At 41.6% G+C, this 21838-nt stretch overlaps 2 protein-coding genes and 1 long non-coding RNA gene across 4 annotated transcripts in view; 1 reads left to right on the top strand and 2 right to left on the bottom strand.

Moving 5' to 3' along the window:
• Positions 1-8054, bottom strand: part of ANXA7 (annexin A7) — a 24281-nt gene extending 16227 nt beyond the window's left edge. Inside the window, exons 1-2 of one of the 2 annotated variants that reach the window (XM_039872144.1) lie at positions 7936-8054; positions 143-197 (exon numbers count right to left, since the gene is read on the bottom strand). In XM_039872144.1, coding sequence (XP_039728078.1) covers positions 143-196 — 54 coding nt within the window. In that variant the 5' untranslated portion in view covers position 197; positions 7936-8054. Of the gene's footprint in view, positions 1-142; positions 198-1674; positions 1699-7935 lie in introns of those variants that run through there. The other variant, XM_039872143.1, reaches the window with a different exon arrangement.
• LOC120609550 (uncharacterized) lies at positions 7948-16413 on the top strand. The gene is made up of 2 exons (XR_005654793.1): positions 7948-8250; positions 14943-16413. It is a non-coding gene; the product is annotated as an uncharacterized LOC120609550 (long non-coding RNA).
• Positions 16399-21664, bottom strand: MSS51 (MSS51 mitochondrial translational activator). The gene is made up of 6 exons (XM_039872147.1): positions 19940-21664; positions 19490-19645; positions 18802-18926; positions 18026-18592; positions 17599-17692; positions 16399-17271 (listed from the first exon to the last, which is right to left on the bottom strand). The coding sequence occupies exons 1-6, from the start codon at positions 20158-20160 to the stop codon at positions 17052-17054; spliced, it is 1383 nt and encodes a 460-aa protein (XP_039728081.1). The 5' UTR covers positions 20161-21664; the 3' UTR covers positions 16399-17051.
• Positions 21665-21838: the final 174 nt, after the last annotated feature.

Raw genomic sequence — 21838 nt, forward strand, 5'->3', positions numbered from 1 at the left:
CACCTCAGCTCCACCTCAGATCATCAGGCATTAGATTCTCATTGGAGCACCGGTTCCTGATGCCAAAAAGGTTGGGGACTGCTGCATTTAACACCTGTTCCAAGACATAAGCTATTTTAGTATTATAAGTTGCAATACTTACAGGATATCCGGGGAAAGGTGGGTAGCCTGTGGGAGGATAGCCTGGGTATGACATTCTGTAACAAATATAAAAAATGTCCTCTGTAATTTCTTATAAGGGTTGGCCTTCGATTATATATATTGTCATAGGGTCTTACATAAAATACATCTTCTTTCAAAAGAGTCTGGCTGGCATTCAAATGTGGATATTGGGTAAAAGCAAAGCTTGTAAAATGCTTCATTTCACCACTCATACCAATGGAGTCAGTATAGCATAGCAAATGTTCCATCTTCATTCTCCTCATACCATACAATTTTTGTCATATCTGAGTACTACTGGTACTATTATTTATGGAATATTTTTCTTAAAGCCAACTTATTTTTCACTTAAATCTATTTTGAAAGTTTGCTTTATATCGCTTTCATAAATGGTAAACTTGCGATAGTTTTCTTGCCACAGGGAGGTAACATTAAAAGAAATATATAAATATTAAAATAAATACTTTTCATGTATCACAGAAATCTCCTTATATGGTGATACAACCACATTATGGGAAGCAATGCATTAATGGTTAAGAATTAACATTCTGTAGTCACACATACTTGGATTAAAACCTGGCTTTATTTTTACAAACTTCTGATTATGGAAAATTTAAAACTTATTCAACAGTAAAGATAATAGTACAAGAAACCCCAGAGATTCATCACCCAGCTGCAGTAATTACCAATTCATGGTCAATCCTGTTTTTCAATATTCTCACTCACTCCCCACCGCTCCAATGGATTGTTTTAGAAGCAAACCCCAGATGTTCTATTATTTGAATCTATATACACTTCAGTATATATAAAAACATAATTTTTTAAAAATTAACAGGGCCATTTAAAACATATAACCGTAACATTATCAATGTGTCTGTTAAAATTTCTAATTGTCTTTTCAATATTTTTGTTTTGTTTTTTATTTTGTACTTATAGAAAATTTCAAACATTTAAAAGTAGGGAGAAAAGTATTAGGTTTAACTACATGGATTTACTAAAACTCAACTGTTCTTAACATACAAAAAAATTTCTTGTGGTTCAACCTGATACAATGACTGTCCATGTAATCTTCATGTTTACTTTCAACAACTATCAAGGCATCGTTAATCCTATTTCATTTGTACTCCAACAACTACTGTTCCCCGGATTATCGTAAAGCAATCCCCAGACATCTTATCCTTTTACTCATAAGTACTTCAATATATTATCTATAAAAAGATAAGGACTCTTTTAAACCATAGCCATTTACCAATATTGTACCTTAAAATTTGTTCACAAGTCTTTTAAGTCTCTTTTAGCCTATAAGCTTCCCCTTTTTCCCTTATGGCTTATTTGTTGAAGAAACCAGGCAGTCTGTCTTGAAATCTCTCACTATCTGGATTTTGCTGATTGAATCTCCATAATATTCTTTAACAGTTATTTCCTATAAATTAGTAGTCAGATCAACAAGCTTGATGAGATTTAGGTTACTTCTGTTGGCAAGAATACTCAATAAGTTTTGTGCACAGTACTTACATCAGGAAACACATAATGACTGGCTGTCTCTCTTTTTTCGTGGTTGATGATCAACCTAGATCTTATTCCATCATTCTTTTTTCATTTATTATCTGGAATACTTCTTGAGAAATTTCCCCTTATCAACTATATGGTTTTCCTGAAGTACAGTCTATGTAGGAAAGATATGTTTGAATTTTTTCTCATCATTTACCAGTTTTCAAATTGAGTTGGTTTCATAGCATACAAGATGATTAATAAATTTTTTGAAGTATCAATATGAATTCAAGAATTTAGACATATTTGATATATTTCAATCCACTGCTGCTATTATTACTGTTCAATTTCTCCCAACTTTGGCCAAGGGGAGCCTCTTTATATTGTCTAATGAGTTATTTGATACAATCTCAGACATCTTGGATAGTTCCCCTGCCATTTTTTTGATAAGATATTCCAGTCTCATCTTGTACTTTTCTTGTCCCAGACCTACAATCAGTCTACGCTCCAAGAAGCCCTGATCACTTTTACTGGAAAATGATGAATGTTTAGGACAATTTGAGTACTGGGGGTGCTCATTGCTATGAGCTGATCATGATTTGTAGGCCTTTTCAGTGTGAGACAGGGCTAGTAATCTTTTTTTTTTTTTTAAACATATTCACTGATATTTCTGATTCAAAATTAGAATTACAGGGTTTTTTATTTAATTGATTTGATTTTATATGTATTTTCTCTTAGAATGAAATTTAGTTCCCAATGACATTAACGTAACTACCTGCTTTATCCTCTTGTATTTATGAGTTTCAGAATTATAATACTGTAGTAGGCTGAATAATGGCCTCCCAATAGATATCCACATCCTAATCTCTAGAATCTGTGAATATTAACTTATCTTGGGAAAAAGATGTGATTAAGGATCTTAAGCTAGGAAGGTTATCCAGATGGGCCTTAAATGCAGTCACACGTATCTTTGTAAAAGAGAGACAGAGGGAGACTTAAGTCAAAGAGGAGAAGGCACTATGGCCATGGAGGCAGATAGTGGAGAATACTGGCAGCCACCAGAAACTGGAAGAGGTTCAGGACAGATTCTCACCTAGAGCATCCTCGGGGAGTGCGACCTTGCCAACACCTTGACTTTGGCTCAGTGATATAGATATTGGACTTCTGGCCTCCAGAACTAAGAGCCAATTTCTGTTGTTTTAGGCCATCGAGTTTGTGATAATTTGTTATAGCACCCATAGGAAATTAATACAAATACTTACACTGTTATTGACAACAGGATACTAAAAACAATTAAAAGTTATTTTTTGCTATTTTGTTCTATTTTCTCTTAGTCTATAAAGGTTGCTATAACAAAATAACACAAACTGGGCAGCTTATAAACAACACAGTTCTGGAGGCTGGGAAACCAAGATCAAGATGCAGCATGGTTGAATTCTCTGGAGAGGGCACTGGTTCATAGCCAGTGCCTTCGTCCTGTGTCCTCACCTGGCAGTAGGGAAGAGGGAGCACTCTGGAGCCTCTTTTATAAGGCACTAATTCCATTCATGAGGGCTCTACCTTCATGACCTTAGCACTTCCCAAAGGCCTCACCTCCTAATATTATCATCTTTGTGGCTTAGACTTTTGCATACAAATTTGCCGAGGTGGGGGGTGGCGTAGGGGGGACAACAAACATTCAGACCTTTACTTTGTGATCTATTCCACTATAAATGCATGATGACATTACTGTGTTTTAAAGACATTTAAAATCATTCCTGTGTAGTTATGCTACCAATTTGATACATATTTTGTCCATTTGTTTCACTTTGCTTTTGATTTTTAAGAATGATTTAAATTTTTCTATTTAGTTTTGTTTGATAATTATATATACATTTTCTTGGTTCAAAGCCAAATCTATAGAACAAGATATGTTCAGAAAGATATCAGCTTCTTTGTTATTTCCCTCCACCTACACATAACCATTGTTTTTTTAAAATATATGATGATATGTATATATGTTTCCCACTCCTTTCTTAGATAATATGTAGCCAATATATATAATATTTCTCAACTAGGCTTCTTTCTCTTACTATATTCCTTTTTACAACTGTATAGTACTCCACAGTGTAGAAGTAGCATAGTTTATTTAATAGCAGACATTTGAGTTGTTTACAGTCATTTACAGAGCTGCAGTGAATAGCATTGTGCAGATAACTCTCTACATATTTTCCCAATATTTGCTAATGCACTTTAGATTTATCTTTTCAATTTTATTAGACTAATTTTAAAATCAGTGTGCTTTCTCTGATTGATGGCAAAAGTAAGTAAGTGGGGTGGGAGAGTCATGAGCAGTTAACGGTTTATGCTGAGCAATGAGTACATGAGATTCATTACACTTTTCTGTCCACTTTGGCATGTTAAATTTTTTCATAATAATTTAAGACAGCTCATGTAAAACAAAAGGAGCTAGTGTGAACCAAAAAAACACGAACAATTCTATTCACATGCTTTTGCATTTGAAGAAAACACTAACCTAAAACAAATGCAAATAAACAATAGAGAAAAACACATTAGAAAGAATACCCTTTCTTAGTTTGATCGAATTTTAAAAACTATTATCAGATGTAATATACCTAGCAAATACATCTATATAAAGTCAATAATCACTTATTTAGCATCTACCATAAAACACTGTGCTAAGATTGGAGAGTAAATGAATTATCAAAGGTTTAAACTAGGTTTTAAAAGGTAATGGACACACTGGCAGAAAAGTAGAACAATGTCATGTGCAAGGCAAAACTGTGGGAAATAATTTTAAGATGAACTGTCATCAAAACAGAATGAGAATGAGCAGATTAAGATAGAAGCCAGTTAAGAAGACTTCAGTATTGGTGTGGAATTAAATACTCATTCCCCACCAGATCATTCTTAATATTCCATATCAACAATATTACCGCTACTCAAATCATCTATTACTCTAATACAGTAAGTAACCCATATTTTTCTCTTCATTCTTCCAGTCAGTTCTATTCTCATGGCCATATCCTTAGACCAGGTTTTCATCATTTGATGCCTATTTTACTAAAATTACTTCTCTATGTCCTTGCTTATACTCTCATACTTCCAATTTTCCTGGGCACCATCACCAGACAAACTTTCCTAAAATGCTGCTCTTTCAGTGTATTACTCTTCATCAAAACTTCTCAATGACTACTGCTGGATTATTAAATGAAAATTCAACAGCCTGACATTCAGGTCTCCTTAATACTGGCTCTAATTTACCTACTGAACATATCTCTTACCAACACCTTACTCCCGATGCAAAATCTCTACCACTTGACCTAGTCTCAACATGCCTTTGCTTAAGCCACTGCTATCATTAACTGACCTGGCCTTCGAGCCTGGGCTCACTCATCTCTCCTGACTTACCCAGCTTAAATATTCTCTCCCCTTTCTTTGATGTACTAGGTGAAACAGTACTTCTTAAACTTCAACATGTATGTGATTCACTTGGAGAATCTTGTTAAAATGCAGACTCTGCTTATACTAGTTCTGAGATGGGGCCTGCAATCCTACATTTCTAACTAAGCTTCCAGATGATGCTGATGCTGCTGATCTGTGAATCATATTTTGGTATTAGAATATTTTAACATTTCTGGATTTCACATCTAATATACTAATTTTTTCAATATGTGTTTTGGCTCTTCTCCCCAGTATGGTTGTAAATGATTTGTATTTCTTTTATATCAAGACCCCAAACAAATCCGATTCAGCATTTACGAAATCCCATTATGTATAAGCACTGTCTTAGGTGCTAATAGAAAGATGGGGGGTAGGTGGGGAGTATCCTGCATATAGTATAGGAAAATGAGATAATAAAGTTATAGTATCTCTTATGACATAAGTACAGGATAGAAGGCAAAACTTGCTAAATTGAGAATGAATGGACATATATTGAATCAAAGTTTTAAGTTAATAAGAAAGATAATAAGATATTAAGAAAACTGATCCAGTCAGTTATAAAATAATCATTTGGGATCCAAAGGCCTGGATGTAAAAACAGGAAGAAGCTGAATCTTTTTTTTTGTTTTCTTCGTCTCTAAGCCTGGTTGGTGTAAGGAGTAAAGAGGGACGACATCTAAGAACAGTCAGAAGACCAAGACCAAAAGAAGTTAGGGTCAAAAGAAAGGGAAAAAAATCTGAAAATAATTTATGAGAGAAATTAATAATTTTAAAGGCAACGAGTAGTTACAGTACCACAGACTACATAAACAATTTAAATTTCTAAATCTCAGGAACTATTTCAGTGACAAAGTCCTATTTCTACATTCTTTGGCTACTATATAAAGTCTACCTTTAAGGGCCTAGAGGAATTATAGGAAGAAGAGTTTCAAAACAGAATGAAAACAAAGACCATATGAGAAAACTTAGAGCAATTTTAAGTGAATTTGGGTACATTTTGAAGAATGTAATTATATAAAGGACTGGAATGCAGTTCTATTTCAAGGGCTGTACATTACAGAAATACTTGTACAAATGCAACATATATAGGTACAAGGCTATTCATTACAGCACAATTGGCAATAGAAAAAGGTTAAAAACAATCTAAAAGTCCATCAATAAGGGATAGGTTAAACAGATTATGGATAGTCATATATTGAAGTATTATGCAGTTATTAAAAATGAGCTTTTTTTTACTCATATATGAAAACATCTCTAAGTCATATCAACTAGGAAAAACAAGGTGGAAAACCGCGTAGATACTTTGCAACCATATAGGTTTAAAAAATACATTTATTTGTTTGACTATGTAGAGAATACCCCTGAAAGTATTCTCAAGGAAGTAGAAAAACAGTGGCTGCCTCCAGGAAGGAGAGCTGGGGCATAATGAGGAGACTTAATTTTCAATGTACCTTTAACCCTTTTGGAATTGTACATGCATCATCTATTCAAAAAGTAGATTTAAAAAGTTTTTATAAAAAGATTAAATAAACCCCTGGGTGACTCAACAAATTACTCAGCTTTGCCCAAGGCACAGTAAGACTACGCTGGTGAACCAGAACTTTCTTTTTAACACTCTCCATTACCAACTACTTTTAAAAGGCTAGAAAATCATTCTTGGTTCTCCAAACCATCTCCACCCAGTGAGTCAATTACTGAAAGGGGTGGGTCTCACTATGGGAGCCTCAAAAATGGCATGAAGCCCAGAAACAGAAGAGGCAGCTGTTACAAATTTATGAAATAGGAAACAAGAGTGAATGATGATGGCCAACAGCAGATACTACAATCTTCCAAAACCTGCCTCTTAGTTGGGAAGGACCATTGAAATCACTCAGCGGGGGCCCTTGGATAAAGAACTGGAGGCATGGCTATCTTCTGCATGAACAGGCTAGGCAGTCACCACCAGGGAAGGAAGACTGAAAAAGAGGTTTAAATTTGCAATGCTCAAAATTAACTTTACTACCTGCCTATCTAGTTTTGAAACTCCTTCCCTAACAGATAACTCATTATCTAATTAGAACACATTACCAGATCAGCTTCCTATCAGCTAGCAAAATTAGAGAGCTTAACAGATCATTTTCCTGTCAGCTGGCAAAACTGGGGAGTTTAAAAAGCAGTTGGACGACTTCTTTCCATTTCTGTCACTTCGTGGTGGACATTAGCCACCTCTCTGTATGAGAAGTGTTCGCATAAGATGGGCTAATAACAGAACACGTTTGCCGCTGTTCGGGGAATCAAATCTGGAGTGGTCTTCCCAGAACAGTTTCCAAGAATTATAAACCTGAACCAGTGTACAATTTTAGGTTTGCGCGCTGTGTCCTAAGGTTCACTGAGCACAGTACAAATTTCCCAAGTTTCCCTAAATTTGCTGTGTCACCGGAAAGTCTAAGCACCGGCCAGACAGCTCTCGGTGCTGCCCGCTGGTTTCCCTGCTCAGCCTTCCTGGAGGTCGCTTCTGCAGGGCCGTCTTCCGGCCTCCGTGCGGTCCACCTGCCTGCGCGCGGGGCCTCAACCGCTCCTTCTCTCCCGACAGCCCAGCGGCACAGAGAACCCGCAAAAAGGCCTTCCCGTTTCCGACCCGCCGCCTTGCCCTTCCCACGAACGCGCCCACAGTCAGCCGCGGTCCTGAGATGCGGACATCCAGTCGTGCGCCAGCGCGAAGCCCACAGGCCCCTCCACCTGCCCCGGGCGCGGGGACACGCGCGGGGCCCGCCAGCTCCCGGACCGTGCGCCTAGGAGCGGGCCGGGGCGAGGTAACCGAGGGGGACGAGGGGCGCAAGGGGGCAGGGAACCGCTCCTCACCTGACGCCGGGGAGCAGCGTCACAGCCCAGACCGATCTCCCGCAAGATGGAGCCGGGGGCGGGCCCGGGAGGGCGGGGCGCCGGGGGGCGGGGACGCCCCTAGGCCAGGAGGGCGCGGCCCAGAACCCGGGCCCGGGCTTTCCCCCTCGCCCCCGCCGCGCACTTCCACCTGCGGGAAAGACGCTCCCTGCCGGTGGAGCAACCAGTTTTATCACATTTCCCGATCCCAGGGACCAAGGCCCAAGCCTGTTTGAACTCCCAACAAGTCACTTGGGAGGTTGCAGACGTTCTGAGGAATCCCGGACCCCTTCAGTGGTGAGTGGCGCTGGGCTGAGACTGGGAGGCCAGGTGCAGGCTCTGCCGTCCTCCCTGGTATATGCTAAGGACTACGATGGTGTCTTTTATTAGCCCTCTGTGAAATGAATTAATATTTAATGGAGTTCCTAGATAGTCAGAACTCGAGATATACCACTCCAGAAGGGAGCTGTTGGGTGATTCTAGCTCCCCTCCTCACACAGCCCTATCATTTGGCGCGCCTGTGAACGCGCGCGCGCGCGCGCACACACACACACACACACACACACACACACGCATTAAACATTTGAAGCAATTTCAAGGACCCAGACCAATATCTTAAACTCTTTAAGAAAGTTTGTATTCTAGAGCAAAAACCAGCTTCTTTTTACAGTGTTTCTCAAAGTGTGGACCTCAGACCACAACATCACCTGGAAACTTGATAGGAATGGAAATTATTGAGCTCCACTGTAGATCAACTGAATCGAACTCTAGAGGTGAAGCCCAGCAATCTGTTTAACAAGCCCTCTAGGTGGTTCTGATTCGCACTTAAGTTTGAGAACCATCAACCTCTTCCTCTACACGCTTTTCTACCCAAAAGCTTCCTGAAGGGATTAGGATAGGGTGGATTAAAATTTTAAGTGGTAAGAGCAAGATATACATGTCCCCAAAAGAGGAGTGAAATAGAAGGTACTTGAGGATGGTCACTGTCAAACTTAAACAAAACTGCACAATGCTTTGGGTATTCGCCATTCATTCTCTAGCACCTACCAGTTTGTCTACCTGGCAAATAAAAGTACTTTCTGTCCAACCTGCCCTCAGAGACCTCCAGAATTTAAGCATGCCCTAAGAAGCTTGTCTTTACTCCTCTTCACTCTGCATTACTCCTTTGGGGATCTCTTCCCCACCCCTCCCTCTGCCTTAATTATCACCTTAAGAGGATATTTTCCAAACCTCTTATTTCTAGCCCATTTTCCTGAGCTATAGGCCCAACTACCCAATGGCCTGTTCAGACACTACCACTGGATTTCCCACTTCAACTTTTCAATTTGCCCTTCTTTCCTGACATACAAGACCCTACATGATCAAAAGCCCTTTCCTCATGCTTCTTCCTAGAAGGCACTGCCCGCCTTTTAACAATTTTTCATGTATTAAGACAATTCAGAGATTGCCTATCTCCTTCCTGCTTCAAAAACTTTTCCTGATCTCCTGCTTTTCCTTTCTTTCCCTTGGGTAGACTTAATTGCTCCCTTTTTGCACCCAACTAAACCTTTCATAGATGTCTACTGTGGTGCAATTAACAGTAGAGTCATAGTACACGAGCATTTAACTTACTTATATTCAACAACATAAACTTAGCAAAAATAAAATACCTCTAAAGGTCATCATATGCTCCAGAATTCATGTGAAATAGAAGCCATTGTGCTTCTCCTAATGTGAACATTCCATTGTCAGGCTACTTTTTGTTCAGTTAGAGCAGTAATTTTGTCCCCCAGGGGATATTTTGCAATGTCTGAAGACATTTTTGATTGTTACAACCGGGGGCGAGGTGGGGGAGGTGAGGGAGATGTTATTAGTATCAAAAGGGTAGAGGCCAGGGATGGTACTAAACATTCTATAATGCACTGGACAGCTCCCTACAACAAAGATTTATTCAGCCCAAAATGTGAATAGTCTTGAGGTTAAGAAACTCTGTGTAATCTTTCTAAAGAATAAATTGGGTCATGTCATTCCCTTGATTAAACTCCTTCAATAACTTCCCATTGGAACCAGAATAAAATCCCAAATCCTGACCATGGTCTATTAGGCACTAAGTAATCTGGCTCCTACCTACCTCTCTCTGATCTTATTCCTCTCCTCTTCCCCTTCTTTCTCAATCACTAAATCTAATCAAAGTGGCCTTCTGTCCAAACATACCATGCTTGTGCCCAGACACACCAGAGATTCTCTGGAGCTTTTTACTTGTTATTACTTCTACTCTGAATGTTCACCACTGTATGTATCACCTCAAATGTCATTCATCTCCTCAGAGAGGTTATGTATTCCCTAAACATTGTAGCATTACTAGCTGCCACTGCCATCAACACTACTCCTCATTACCTTATTTAATTTTCTTGATACACTTAAAGGCATCTGAAATTCTGTGTGTTTACTGTTTGTTTACCCCCACTAGAATGTAAGTTCCTTGAGAACAGAAACATCTCTAGTCTAGTAATAAATGTTTAATAAATATTCGATTGACTACAACAGGGCCCCCAAAACCCAAGACAACTATTTCATCATTTAATCAATTTAAACAAAGATTTGTTTCCAATACTGGAGGAAAAACTGATTCACCTATTGACAGAAAGATATGTTGGAATCCAATGCAGTGCTATCTAAGGGATTTCCAATAGCTTTTAGCTATTCCCTAAGAGCTAGCGATGTTGAACATCTTTTCATATATTTGTTGGCCATTTGTATGTCCTCTAGGGAGAAGTGTCTATTCAGGTCCGCTGCCCATTTTTTAATTGGATCGTTTTTTTGTTGTTAGGGGCTTTCCCTTTTATACACATCTTGTACTTCCTCATAGTTACAGACTTGCATGTTCTTTCTATATAAAGAAAGTGTATTTTGATTGGTTGGCAGCCATAAGGGGAAGTGAATAATTTTCAACTGTCCTAGGAAGCAGTTAGCTCGGCCCTCGCTACCACATTCCCCCTTTGATGCACGGGCCCAAGATTGGGTCAGAGAGCATCATCTTCATCCTGTTCTTGGTCTAAGCTGAGCTGATATTTCCATACTGTATGACCTGACTACCTATCCTGATTCCCTCTTTACATTTATAGCATCAGGGGTTACACTCAAGGGTGAGCTTAGGAGAAACACAGAGTCCTTAGGGGTATGTTGGCCATCTTGGTGGGGTGTCGCCGTCCTTAGGCTTCTACTGCATGTAGATTGGTCAGCTTCTGGTATGACCAAAGCAGGGACAATGTTCTTTCGATCTGCAAGTCCAGTCAATGTCTTCTTTTGGAGGATTAGTCTGAGGGGCTCTGTGGATTCTGAAATGCACTCCCAGTCTGTGGCGCTGGCTTAAGCCTGCTATGGTGAATCCAAGGCATTATCTTGGCAACCTTTACTACAGTGGAGGTGGACAAGATAACAGTGAATGGGCCCCTCCAAAGAGGCTTTAAGGGTTGGACATTCCATTTCTTGACCCATACCAAATTTCCTGGCCTAAAGGAATGGGCCTCAGTAGTCAGATTAACAGGCAGCCTTTCCCTAATCCAGTAGTTGAGAGCCTGCAAAGTAGCACCCAGGGTTTGTAACTGCTGTCCGAGTCAATTCACCTATTTCCTTTAAGTCTCCTCGTATTCCCTTGATGAGCAGGAGTGGTTGCCCATAAAGGATCTCGTAGGAGGAGAACCCAGTCTTCTTGGTTGGGGCCAACCTGATTCTTAATAGTGCCCTTCTCAGTCCAGGTCGGGTAAGCCTCTACCCAACTGGAATATGAACACACAAAGACCAAGACTTACTTATAGCCCCGGGATCAGGGCATCTCAGTAAAGTCTACTTCCAGGTCCTCAAAAGGTGTTCCTCCCACACTCTGGACTCCAGGAGGGGCCCGTGGCCCATCATGGGTTGTTTCGAGCATATACCTCATATCGTTCACACACTACTCGAGAGAAATACTGGCCCAATGTGGTATCAAGAGCTGTTTGGCCAATATGGGTCCTCTGATGGAATTGTCTGACAAAGGCTGGGCTAGGGCCTCAGAAATTGCTATTTGCCCGTCTTCAGACTTCCACCATCCACTAGGGAGGTAACTCTCATTTTCAGTCTTAAACCATCCTCATGCTGTGAAGTGACTGGGAACAGGGTGGCAGTCAGAGTTGTTGGTTCTGTTACCCTCTCGGAGGCCACGAGCTCTGCTTCACAATCCACTGTGCAGTTTCCCTGAGCAGTCAGTCACATGTCTTCTTTCTGATGTCCCCAGCAATGCATGACTGCCACCCTCTTAGGGGGCCATACAGCATCTAGGACTTCAAGGATCTCCTTTCCATATTTTATGTCTTTTCCCCAAGTTGATTAGGCCTTTTTCTTTATATAAGGCCCCACATACTCCTGCTGCTAGCTGGAGGGCTTGAGTCAGTGCAATGAGCTCTGCTTTGTGGGCTGAGGTTCCTCTAGGCAGAGGTTTTGCCTCAATGGTGGAATGTAGGATAACCACAGCATATCCTGCATCCATGACTTCAGTGCAATTGTGGAACTCGCAAACCTGGCATCGGGTAGATGGAATGGGTATCAAGCAGACAACCTGTTTTCTTTCCAGGCTGACTTGGTGTTGCCCCTGAGATACGTGGAAGCCAAGGTAAACCTTATAGCCAGCTTCCCATAAGAGGGTGAGGAGCATTTGTGCTCCCTCCATACATTCTTGTGTTTACCCTGCCAGAAGTAGACCATCTACGTACTGGAGCAGAACACAGCCATTCTGGTCCACTCGGAAAGCTTTTAGGTCAGAAGCTAGTGCTGTTCCGAAAATGGTTGGAGAGTTTTTAAAACCTTGAGGCAATCTAGTCCAAGTTATCTGGCCATTCTCAGGATTTTCCCACTAAAAGGTGAAGATCGGCTGGCTCTAAGGGGCCAGGCGTATGCAGAAAAAGGCATCCTTAAGATCCAGACATGAGAAGAAGGTTGCATCTGTGGGGATGAGTCCCAGGAGGGTGTACGGGTTGGGGATGACTGGGTGCAGGATGACCGATAATCGTTTTTGGACCAGTAGGAGAGGCATATTCCATGGTGACTGGCATAGCCGAAGGATCCCATACTTAATGAGCTCTCCAGTTTCTGGGGCCTTGGGTGGTGGTCGTGTTGGCTGGTACCATCCTCGGAACACTTGGCCTCTTCCTCTTGAGCTTGGAGCAGGCTGGTAACTCCCCAACTGTTGGGGGCACTCGTTTTTCCAGTGACCCTTTTGGTGGCACTGAGCACACTGGTCCCGCCCCAACCTCATTTCTGAGTAAGGTAGTTCTTCTGGTGGCCTTCTCCTCTGGCCCCATCCCCAGCCTGTTGGGTCACCTCTCCGGGAGTGTCCTGAGTAGCAGAGAGCAGATCTACTTACTTTCTCACTTTTTGGTCTGCTTCCCATTGGGCTTCTTGGTCTCAGTTGACAAACACTTTCGTTGCCACCTCTAACAACTGATTGGTGTTCATACCAGCAAAGCCCTCCAATTTTTGCAGTTTGCGCCAGATGTCTCTCTGGGCCTGACTGACAAAAGCTGCATTAACCATCCTCTGGTTTTTGGCTGCTTCTGGGTCAAAGGGGTTGTAAAAGTGAAATGCCTCACATAGCCTCTCAGAATTGGCTTGGGCTTTCCTCGGGTCCCTGGACTATCTCCGAGACCTTACTCATATTCATGGCTTTCTTCCTTCCTTCTTTTAGACCACCAAGGAGGGCCCCCTGATAGCGTTCGAGCATCTGGAGTCCCCTGTCCTCATTGGGGTCTCATTAGGGGACCTCCTCAGAGAATGCTTTGGGGCAGTTTAAGGTCCCTGCTGGGGTTATGTTCCTCTATCCACTTTAAAGCAGCCTGAGTGACTCGCCGGCGTTCCTCTGTAGGGTCAGGAGCTGCTGGCGGCAATTGGCCCAGGTGGGCTTATCATGGCCTGAGCTTCTCTGTGAAGGAAGCAATATGATTTTTCATAGTATATAGGGCCCTGTGTTTCATGCAGGGGTAATTGGAGGGCCTCTCTCGTAGAAACTGCTGCTTTTGGTTGGGTTCCGGTTGGGCCATAGGGGGGTCAGGACAGGGGATGGCAGAGACTCTACAGAGGTCAACGAGGACGGGGTGTCAGTGGATCCCAGGCTGTTTTCATGTGGACTTGGAGACAAGGGTTCCGGGAAGGTAGCCAGCTGTTCTGGGGCCCTTGGTAAGCGTGGATAAATGGGAGCATATGGAGGTGGGGTATCCTCTGGCTCACTTGGCAAGATTGGTTTCTTTTCTTTAGGTCAGCATTTGGAGGTCGCAGTGGCCCAGGCCAACATTACTCTGCAATTCTTTTCTAGACAGGCTCTCAACCAACAGGGTTGGGTCAGGACCACAGCCTGCCAACTATAAGGAAATTAATCTGAATGGCTGGGATTCCCTGCAATAACTTGATAGACCCTGGCTATGACTGCCTTATCCAGGGAACCTTCTGATGGCCACCCCACATCAAATGAGGGCCAGTCTAGCTCACAAAAAGTACTAAGTTTCTGGGGGGTGGGCTTCACACCAAAATCTCTTGAAAAGCCTTCCTTAAAGTTCTTTATCATACATCCTAAGAGGGTCTGCTTACTCTCTTGTCCACCCATATTCCACCCATGTGACAGTGACGCACATGTGTTTAGGGACTCACTTCGTCCGTCTCTGGCTGCTCCCCCCTTGCAGGGATATTTCAGGCACCTCTTAGCAATTGGTGTGTCAGTATAAACTCCAACTCAGAACGCTGGAGTAGATTCCTCACAGAGATCTGGTGATACCACCCTAAGTCGTATGAGGTTCGCCGCCGAACCGCAGATGAGGGCTCAACCCTCACTTTGCGGCAAGGCCACATCTCATTCACACTGAAGCACTCATCATTCACACATCACCCTCCGCCCAAATAAACCCGAGAGATCATGGTTTCATCTCCCTCCAGAGTCTACTCAGGTAACTTTGGGAGCTGATCAGACTCCTCTTCTGCCTCTTTAGGAGCAGGTCAGAAACCTAGACCTGGGTCCTCTCCAGTCTGTTGGGCAGTGCTCCTGTGCTGGTTCCTGCGCCTCACCAGGTTCTGTTGTGCTCTCAGAGCTGCCATCCCGGCCTGCTGGAAGTCGTTTTTGCCTATGGACAACAGGTCCACTGTTGCCAGGTGGAGTCCGCTTCTCCGAGTCCCGGTGGCCAAACCCCAATGACAAAGGAGGTGAAAACTCACCATCTCTGGTCCTGGACAAGTCCCCAGAAATATTGCAGGATACTCAGAGAGACGGGACACTGAGGCAATAAGCAGGAAGTAGCGTTTATTGGTGCTGGCATTGGCTCAGCAGATTCACATCCAAAGGCTTAGCCCCGATCGAAGAGGGGCTTTCCCTTTTATACGCATCTTATACTTCCTCATAGTTACAGACTTGCAAGTTCTTTCTATGTAAGAAAAGTGTATTTTGATTCATTGGCAGGCCATAGAGGAAGTGAATAATTTTCAGCAGTCCCAGTCCTAGGAAGCATCCTAGGAAACCGTTAGTTCGGGCCTCGCTACCACACCACATTGTCTTGATTTCCGTTGCTTTGAAGATTTCAAAATAGGGATGTCTCCAACTTTGCAAACATTCTCTGAATACTAGATGTTACCCCCATTTTACAAATGAGGAAACTGAGGAAACTTAAGTTTAGCTTTCCCACAGACACAAAAATATTTGGTGGTTGCCCCAGGGTTCATACTCAAATCTATATAAATCTAAAGCTGACCAGCTGGCTATGCTCCTTCTATAATCTAGTCCCAATCTACCTCCCAGACTTAATTTATGCTAATCTCCCAATGTACCCTAAAACATCTCCTATGCTTTTCTGCCTCCAAACTTCTGCTCCTATTGTTCTAAGGATCTGAAATGCTCTGCCCTCCATCTGTTTCATAAAATTCTAATTCACAAAACCTTCACTTTCACTTAGTAAAGTGATCCCTCTTTTCACTCTTTTTCCTCAGTATTATAAGCCTCTCTCATGGTTCTTATTCCACATTATATCTTGTAATAAAGCTATTTATGTATATGTGTTATTTCCCTTCCTAGGTTAAGGATGAGGACCATGTCTCATTCAACTTTGTATCTCTCCAAAGCCCTAATACAGTACCTTTCACATGGTGGGTACTAACTTAATATTTTGAATGAATAAGTGAATTCTAACATTACCTCTATTAGAGTGGGCAATAAGAATGTATAGGTATGTGTTAGGATTGGGGGTGGGGCTTTGAGGTCGTAGCAAGGTTGTAGGAATATCTATCTTAATCCAGAGAGTGTGATGAGAAGGACAAGTGAGACAGGGTGTGGTAGGGTGTCAGCCCAAACAGAAAGCTGATGTTAATCACTCTTTGACAACAGAGAAACCTCCAATTGTGAGGTATTGTGTGTAGACAAGTAATATTTGCCAATGAATAGGAAATAAAGCAAGTGACTTAATAAGCCCCAAACTGAGTTTATTGTGGTATAGATCAGGTGATAACAAATAACTCCAATATATTCAAGTAACGTCTGATATAACCTAGAATATGTAAAATACAACACCAGGGCAAAAAGCTGCTCTAAGGTTGGCAAGTCCCCAACAGAAAATAGGAAAATGAGACATTTATCTCTTAAAAACAGCATGCCAATCCTCACAACCCCCTTTCCATGTTCCCAACCACTTCTCTGATTTGACCATTCTTGCATCATTTCAAGTCATTAACACCTCGCCATTTCTTAGCCCAAATTACTGGATAAGGAGTTTTTTTCAGAATAAGGTACCATTCTTCTCAGCGCCATATGGTTCAAGTCAAAAGGTATAATTTTATCACAAAGGAAACTGTTAGGGACTCCAGGCTGTGGAAAGACTGATACCAAAGGCTCTTGCCATGCATTAAATATAGAATCCTGTCTCTAGAAGATACCTGTGGCTAAGATCACAGAAATGAGTCGCATCATAAAGGAGCTCCTATTCAGCTTAGAATCTTTACCTGGACAAGTGAATGTAAGTTTCAAAGTTGACAATAAAAAGACATGGCATCAGCAAAGTAATTTCATCACTACCTCCCTCTTTTCTAGACATCCAGTCAGAATCTGGCCCAGCTATTTAAACACCACCATCTACTTTCTCTTCCAATTGCCTCTTATCCAGCTGGCAGGAGCTTCCCAGAAACATGATATAGTAGGCACTACAGTATACTGGCTGCTTGTTAGGGTTGGAATAGACCTGTTCAGGTTTGAGAGACATGAAAGGGTTAGCTCCATAAGCAGTGATGTGTATATCCAGGTCCACCAGAATCTGCAAAGAGGCTGCCAACTCCTGATGGCTATGGGAGACAGATAAGAAAAATTGCTGTGGTAATTATGAGAGAGCAAGGAGAGAAACTGCTCAGAACTCAACATTTCTAAACTCATCAAGCCCAAAAATTACCTAAGGCTGCACAAGACAAGGGCTATCCCTCCCTCCCAAACGTTTCACTAATTATCTGATTAACCAACATAGACCTCTGTTACAAGGAGATGAGAAAGCCAAATGTGGGAAGAAAGAAAATCCTCATTAGAAAGCAAAAGATGAGCAAGGGGGAGAGAAATAAGCTCAACTATATAATGAGACATATGAGCGAGTCAGGGAGGTATCACAAAGAGGTTAAAACCTGTAAACAGTGATCAATGTTGGGATCTCATAATCACGAAGTAGCAGAAGGGTGGGCAGCCAAGCCTCCATCAAATCTGGGGAAGCATGGAAACCTATAGAAGAAAAATTGAGAAGGAAAAAGAATGACATGAGAGTAGAGAGGGGAAATGCTAAGATAGACCCTAAGAGAGGGATTTCTTTGATTATGTCCACCCAAACCCTCGCCTTGCTCATGCTCATTTACCACTATCACCCACTCCAGGTTCTTCACTGAAAAATTCTGAACCCGGATGTTGCACATAGGGCTAATTAATGATCAGCAAAGTCATCATTATATTGTGTTTAACCTGACAAAATGAATGGGGTTCCAAAGATAGAAGATCCAAGAGAGAGAATGGAAAATTCCCAGAGGACACACCCAGTATTCCCCTGGACCAATGACTTACCTGGGTGGAATGCTACTACCATATCTGGATGGGCGGTCTGCCCAGTCTCTACCTGCTCCTCCCAGAAGTTGTGATAGAGGCCTTTATGGCCACTAAGCTGAACTGTGCCAGGTTCCAAGGGTGAACTTGAGGTACTCTCTGAAAAGCCAGCAGCTACATCTACACCCACCATGATTATACGGAGGCCAAGGTGTCCGGGAAACATGTAACCAAGCTCATCATAGTCCCCAGGGCGAGTGAGGAATGTCTCCACATGGGAAGCACCAACTACATGCAGTGTGCTTCCTCCAATCTTCTTAACATTTATCCCCAAGGCCCGAAGCCCAAGGCCCAGCGTCAAGGGCCGTGACAGGACATCTGTTAGCAGCCGCTTCAAAGAGCCCTGCAGGACATCTAGGTCTGGCCTTGGCCGTCCTACACTGGCCCACAAGGTGGTCATGGCATGACTACCCAGCACAGCATCCAATGTAGCATCTAGCTGTAAACGCCGCATAGAAAACCAGGTGTCCCAGCCCTGCACAACTTCAGTCAGCTGTGGCCAAGGTCCTGAGGGTAGGACAAAATCACCTGCAGGAAAGAAGGAATAAGAAGTGACCTAATTCTTCCTCGGTTTCACTATTCCCTCTATGTTCACTCTCCCAACCTGTGACCAGGAATGCCCCACTCTCCTTCCCGACTCAGCTCATGTTTTCCTCATAATAACATATTTTCATCTTTCTTCAAGTATGACCAACTTTGACCATTATGGCTGAGTTCCCCAATACCAACCACTCCACCTGTGACCAGAAGCCATTCCATGAGTCGGTCCACCACTATAAGACACAGCTCTTGACAAACCTTCCGGTGTGCTGGCCAGTCTGACCTTTGGCATTCGGGGCCACAGTAATAGACATTTCTGCACCTGAGAGAATGAGTCCGAGAAATAGATGTTCCTAAATCTCAAAGGTGATTGCGGGATATCTGGGGAAGGGAACTGATATTCTTGCACATAGGAAGAAAGATTACTGGGTAAAGAAGGTAGAGAGAGGAATGACAGCTGATGCACCAAATTTGGGGACTCCATTTTGCAGAGGAGGCAGGAGAGACTGGAAATGTAATTTTCCTCTTGGGTCAGAGTGACACCTCAGTCTCTAATTGCAATGACTCACTTTTTACAACTCTTATAGAAAACAGTTTGCGGCTGCCCTCTTATCATGGTTATGGCTCAACTCCAACCTCCCCAGAACAGATTATGGTCTTACCCCTTGAGTACTCAAGAGGAAGAAGATAGAATTGTACTGTGGTCTCTGTCCGACCTCCATATAACACTAAAAATAAGCAAGAGCCCGAACCTTTTATAATCTCTCTCTGGTCTGGATAATACAAAATGAGGAGTGGGAATTAAGATATTCTGAAAATTCTCAGACCTTTTTCTCCCACAGGATCATTTCTGGGTATCCCTCCTATTAGCCTCTGTCTAGTCACCTCTTGCAGTGCCGGAGGACCTTGGAGTCTGAAAGGCCACTAGGGAGTGCTCTACAGTGAGCACAGAATTTGAATGTGTCCTCCATCTTCTGAAACATTTCTTGAAGGCATCGAAATCCAAAGCCTGATGCAGGAGTACCCCCATCTACCACCAACCTGCAGAGACAGCATGAGGAAGGAGTGGTAATAAGAAAAATAGCTCTCAAATTTCTCATGATCCCTACCTTGCCTCCTATATATTTCCATCTACTCCCATGTCTCCTACTCCCATGATTTATCACTTACAAAAAAATTATAGTTCTTAAATTTCTAGAAATAAAACTGGCAAAGGTCAGTATGAGACAATCCCTCATTGCAAATACCCCATAATCCCCAAGTTATACTCCCTCTCCACCTTTTGAAATCACTTCTACCAGAGACAATGTACTGCTCTTCCACAGAGTCACTCACTTGTATTCTTCATAGCTTTTCATGTTCAGCTTTTGAAGAATCACCTGGGATAGGCCAGGAACATTATTCTCCAAGGAGGAGAAGCCAAGTGCATCAATGCTAGGGCCAGGTTTTGAGAGGGTCAAAGGCACAGGGGTCACATCTGTGGGCAGAGTCACAACCATGGGAGCCACTGATGAGGTGGGTTTCTTGTGCCTTCGTCGCCGGGGCCGTGGAGCCATGGCCTGTCCACTGATACCTAGGTACTATATGTAGACAACATATGGAATGAAATTTTGCAAGTTGGACACATATGGTGTGTTTTCACATGTCTGACCTTTTACTTCTCATTCCAGTCTCTCCAGACCCAGGTATCAGTAAAACTTATTTCATATCTACTGATTACTGATCATTACAAGCAGTTGTGAAAAATGGGGAAAATAATTATACATGAAGTTCTATATAGAATATAAATATATATGTAAGTAATGCAAAGAAAAAAGTCTGGCAGGGCTCATATAAAACCAATAACAGTGATTAACTCTGAAGGGAAAAGGCACTGGGATAGGAACTGAGTTAGTCAAAGGGGATTTTTGACTTACCTGTAATGTTTGACTTTTTTATACAAAAGAATATATTCACATATTATTAGTGTATTTTAAAAATCAACTTAAAAGAAAAGAAAAAGCAACAGAAATTTTGGCCACCCAAAACTCCATCAAATTGGAGAATTAGTCAATCCAATCTAGTTGGCAAAGTAAAACATTCACTTTAAAAGACCTATTAACACATATATAAGCAATAAGCCAAGAAATAGAAATTAAATGCAGTACAAAATGTTAACAATGCTAAGAGTTATATATTCAAAGCAAGTAATGCAAATTTTGAGAAAAATTGCCTAAAGAAGTGAGTTTTGAAGTAGAGCTAAGTCTACACCCACCCACTACCTAGCAGGAACTCTGTGATGTACTGTTTCTCTGGCCTCTCTCGTTCCTTCCACAAGGGCTGAGTAAACAAAAGAGACTACACTGGGAAAAATAAAAACATTCATTCATTCAATAAATATTTATTGATAAACAAATAAAATCATTTGCAAAACACTATAATGGAAAAATTATGAAAAATATACTTAACATCTAAATATAGAGGGAATAAATGTAAACTATAGTTTAGGATAGCATATAAATCTTATAAGTGAAACTAAAGCATAATGGGAGATCAGAAGAAGAAAGTCTTTTCAGTTGGTGATCTATAGGAAGACTTTTTGCCGCAGGGAACAGCTAGAATAGACCATGAAAGAAGGTATTAATTTGAATACAAAGAGAGAGGAAAAACGAAATTCTAAACACAGACAAGAGTTTGAGCATAGAAATGTAGATGGGAACATTCTGGGAATTAATGAAATAGAATAATTTGAGCTTGATTATTGAGTCTAAAGACCTAAATATAAGAGCTAAAACTACAAAGTCTTATTAGAATACATAAGGGAAAAACTTCATGATATTGGATTAGCCAAGTCTTTGGATATGACACCAAAAATAAAAGCAACAAAAGAAAAATAAATTGGACTACATCAAAATGTAAAACTTTTGTGCATCAAAGAGTGAAATGAAACCCATAGAATGGGAGAAAATATTGGCAAATCATATATCTGATGAAAGATTAATATCCTGAACATGTGAAGAACTCCTAAAACTCAACACTACCACCAAACAACCCAATTAAAAAACGGGCAAAAGATCTGAACAGACATTTCTCCGAAGAAAATATACAAATTGCCTAAAAAAAAAAAAAAAAATATGAAAAGATGTTCAACATCACTAAGTAAATGCAAATCAAAACCATGAGAAACCACCTCACACCCATTAGGATGGATATTATCAAAAAAATAAAAATAAAAAAAAAACGTGTTGGTGAAGA

This window comes from Pteropus medius, unplaced genomic scaffold (assembly GCF_902729225.1).
Source record: "Pteropus medius unplaced genomic scaffold, Ma_sr-lr_union100, whole genome shotgun sequence".
NCBI lineage: Eukaryota > Metazoa > Chordata > Mammalia > Chiroptera > Pteropodidae > Pteropus > Pteropus medius.

What these genes read in the sequence shown, in the direction of transcription:
- MSS51 (XM_039872147.1), bottom strand. Translation starts at nt 20,160, where the DNA reads ATGGCTCCACGGCCCCGGCGACGAAGGCACAAGAAACCCACCTCATCA. An exon ending in AAAAGCTATGAAGAATACAA is followed by an intron (nt 19,646 to 19,939) that starts GTGAGTGACTCT and finishes CTGTCTCTGCAG; the next exon opens with GTTGGTGGTAGATGGGGGTA. An exon ending in GGAATGGCTTCTGGTCACAG is followed by an intron (nt 18,593 to 18,801) that starts GTGGAGTGGTTG and finishes TCTTTCCTGCAG; the next exon opens with GTGATTTTGTCCTACCCTCA.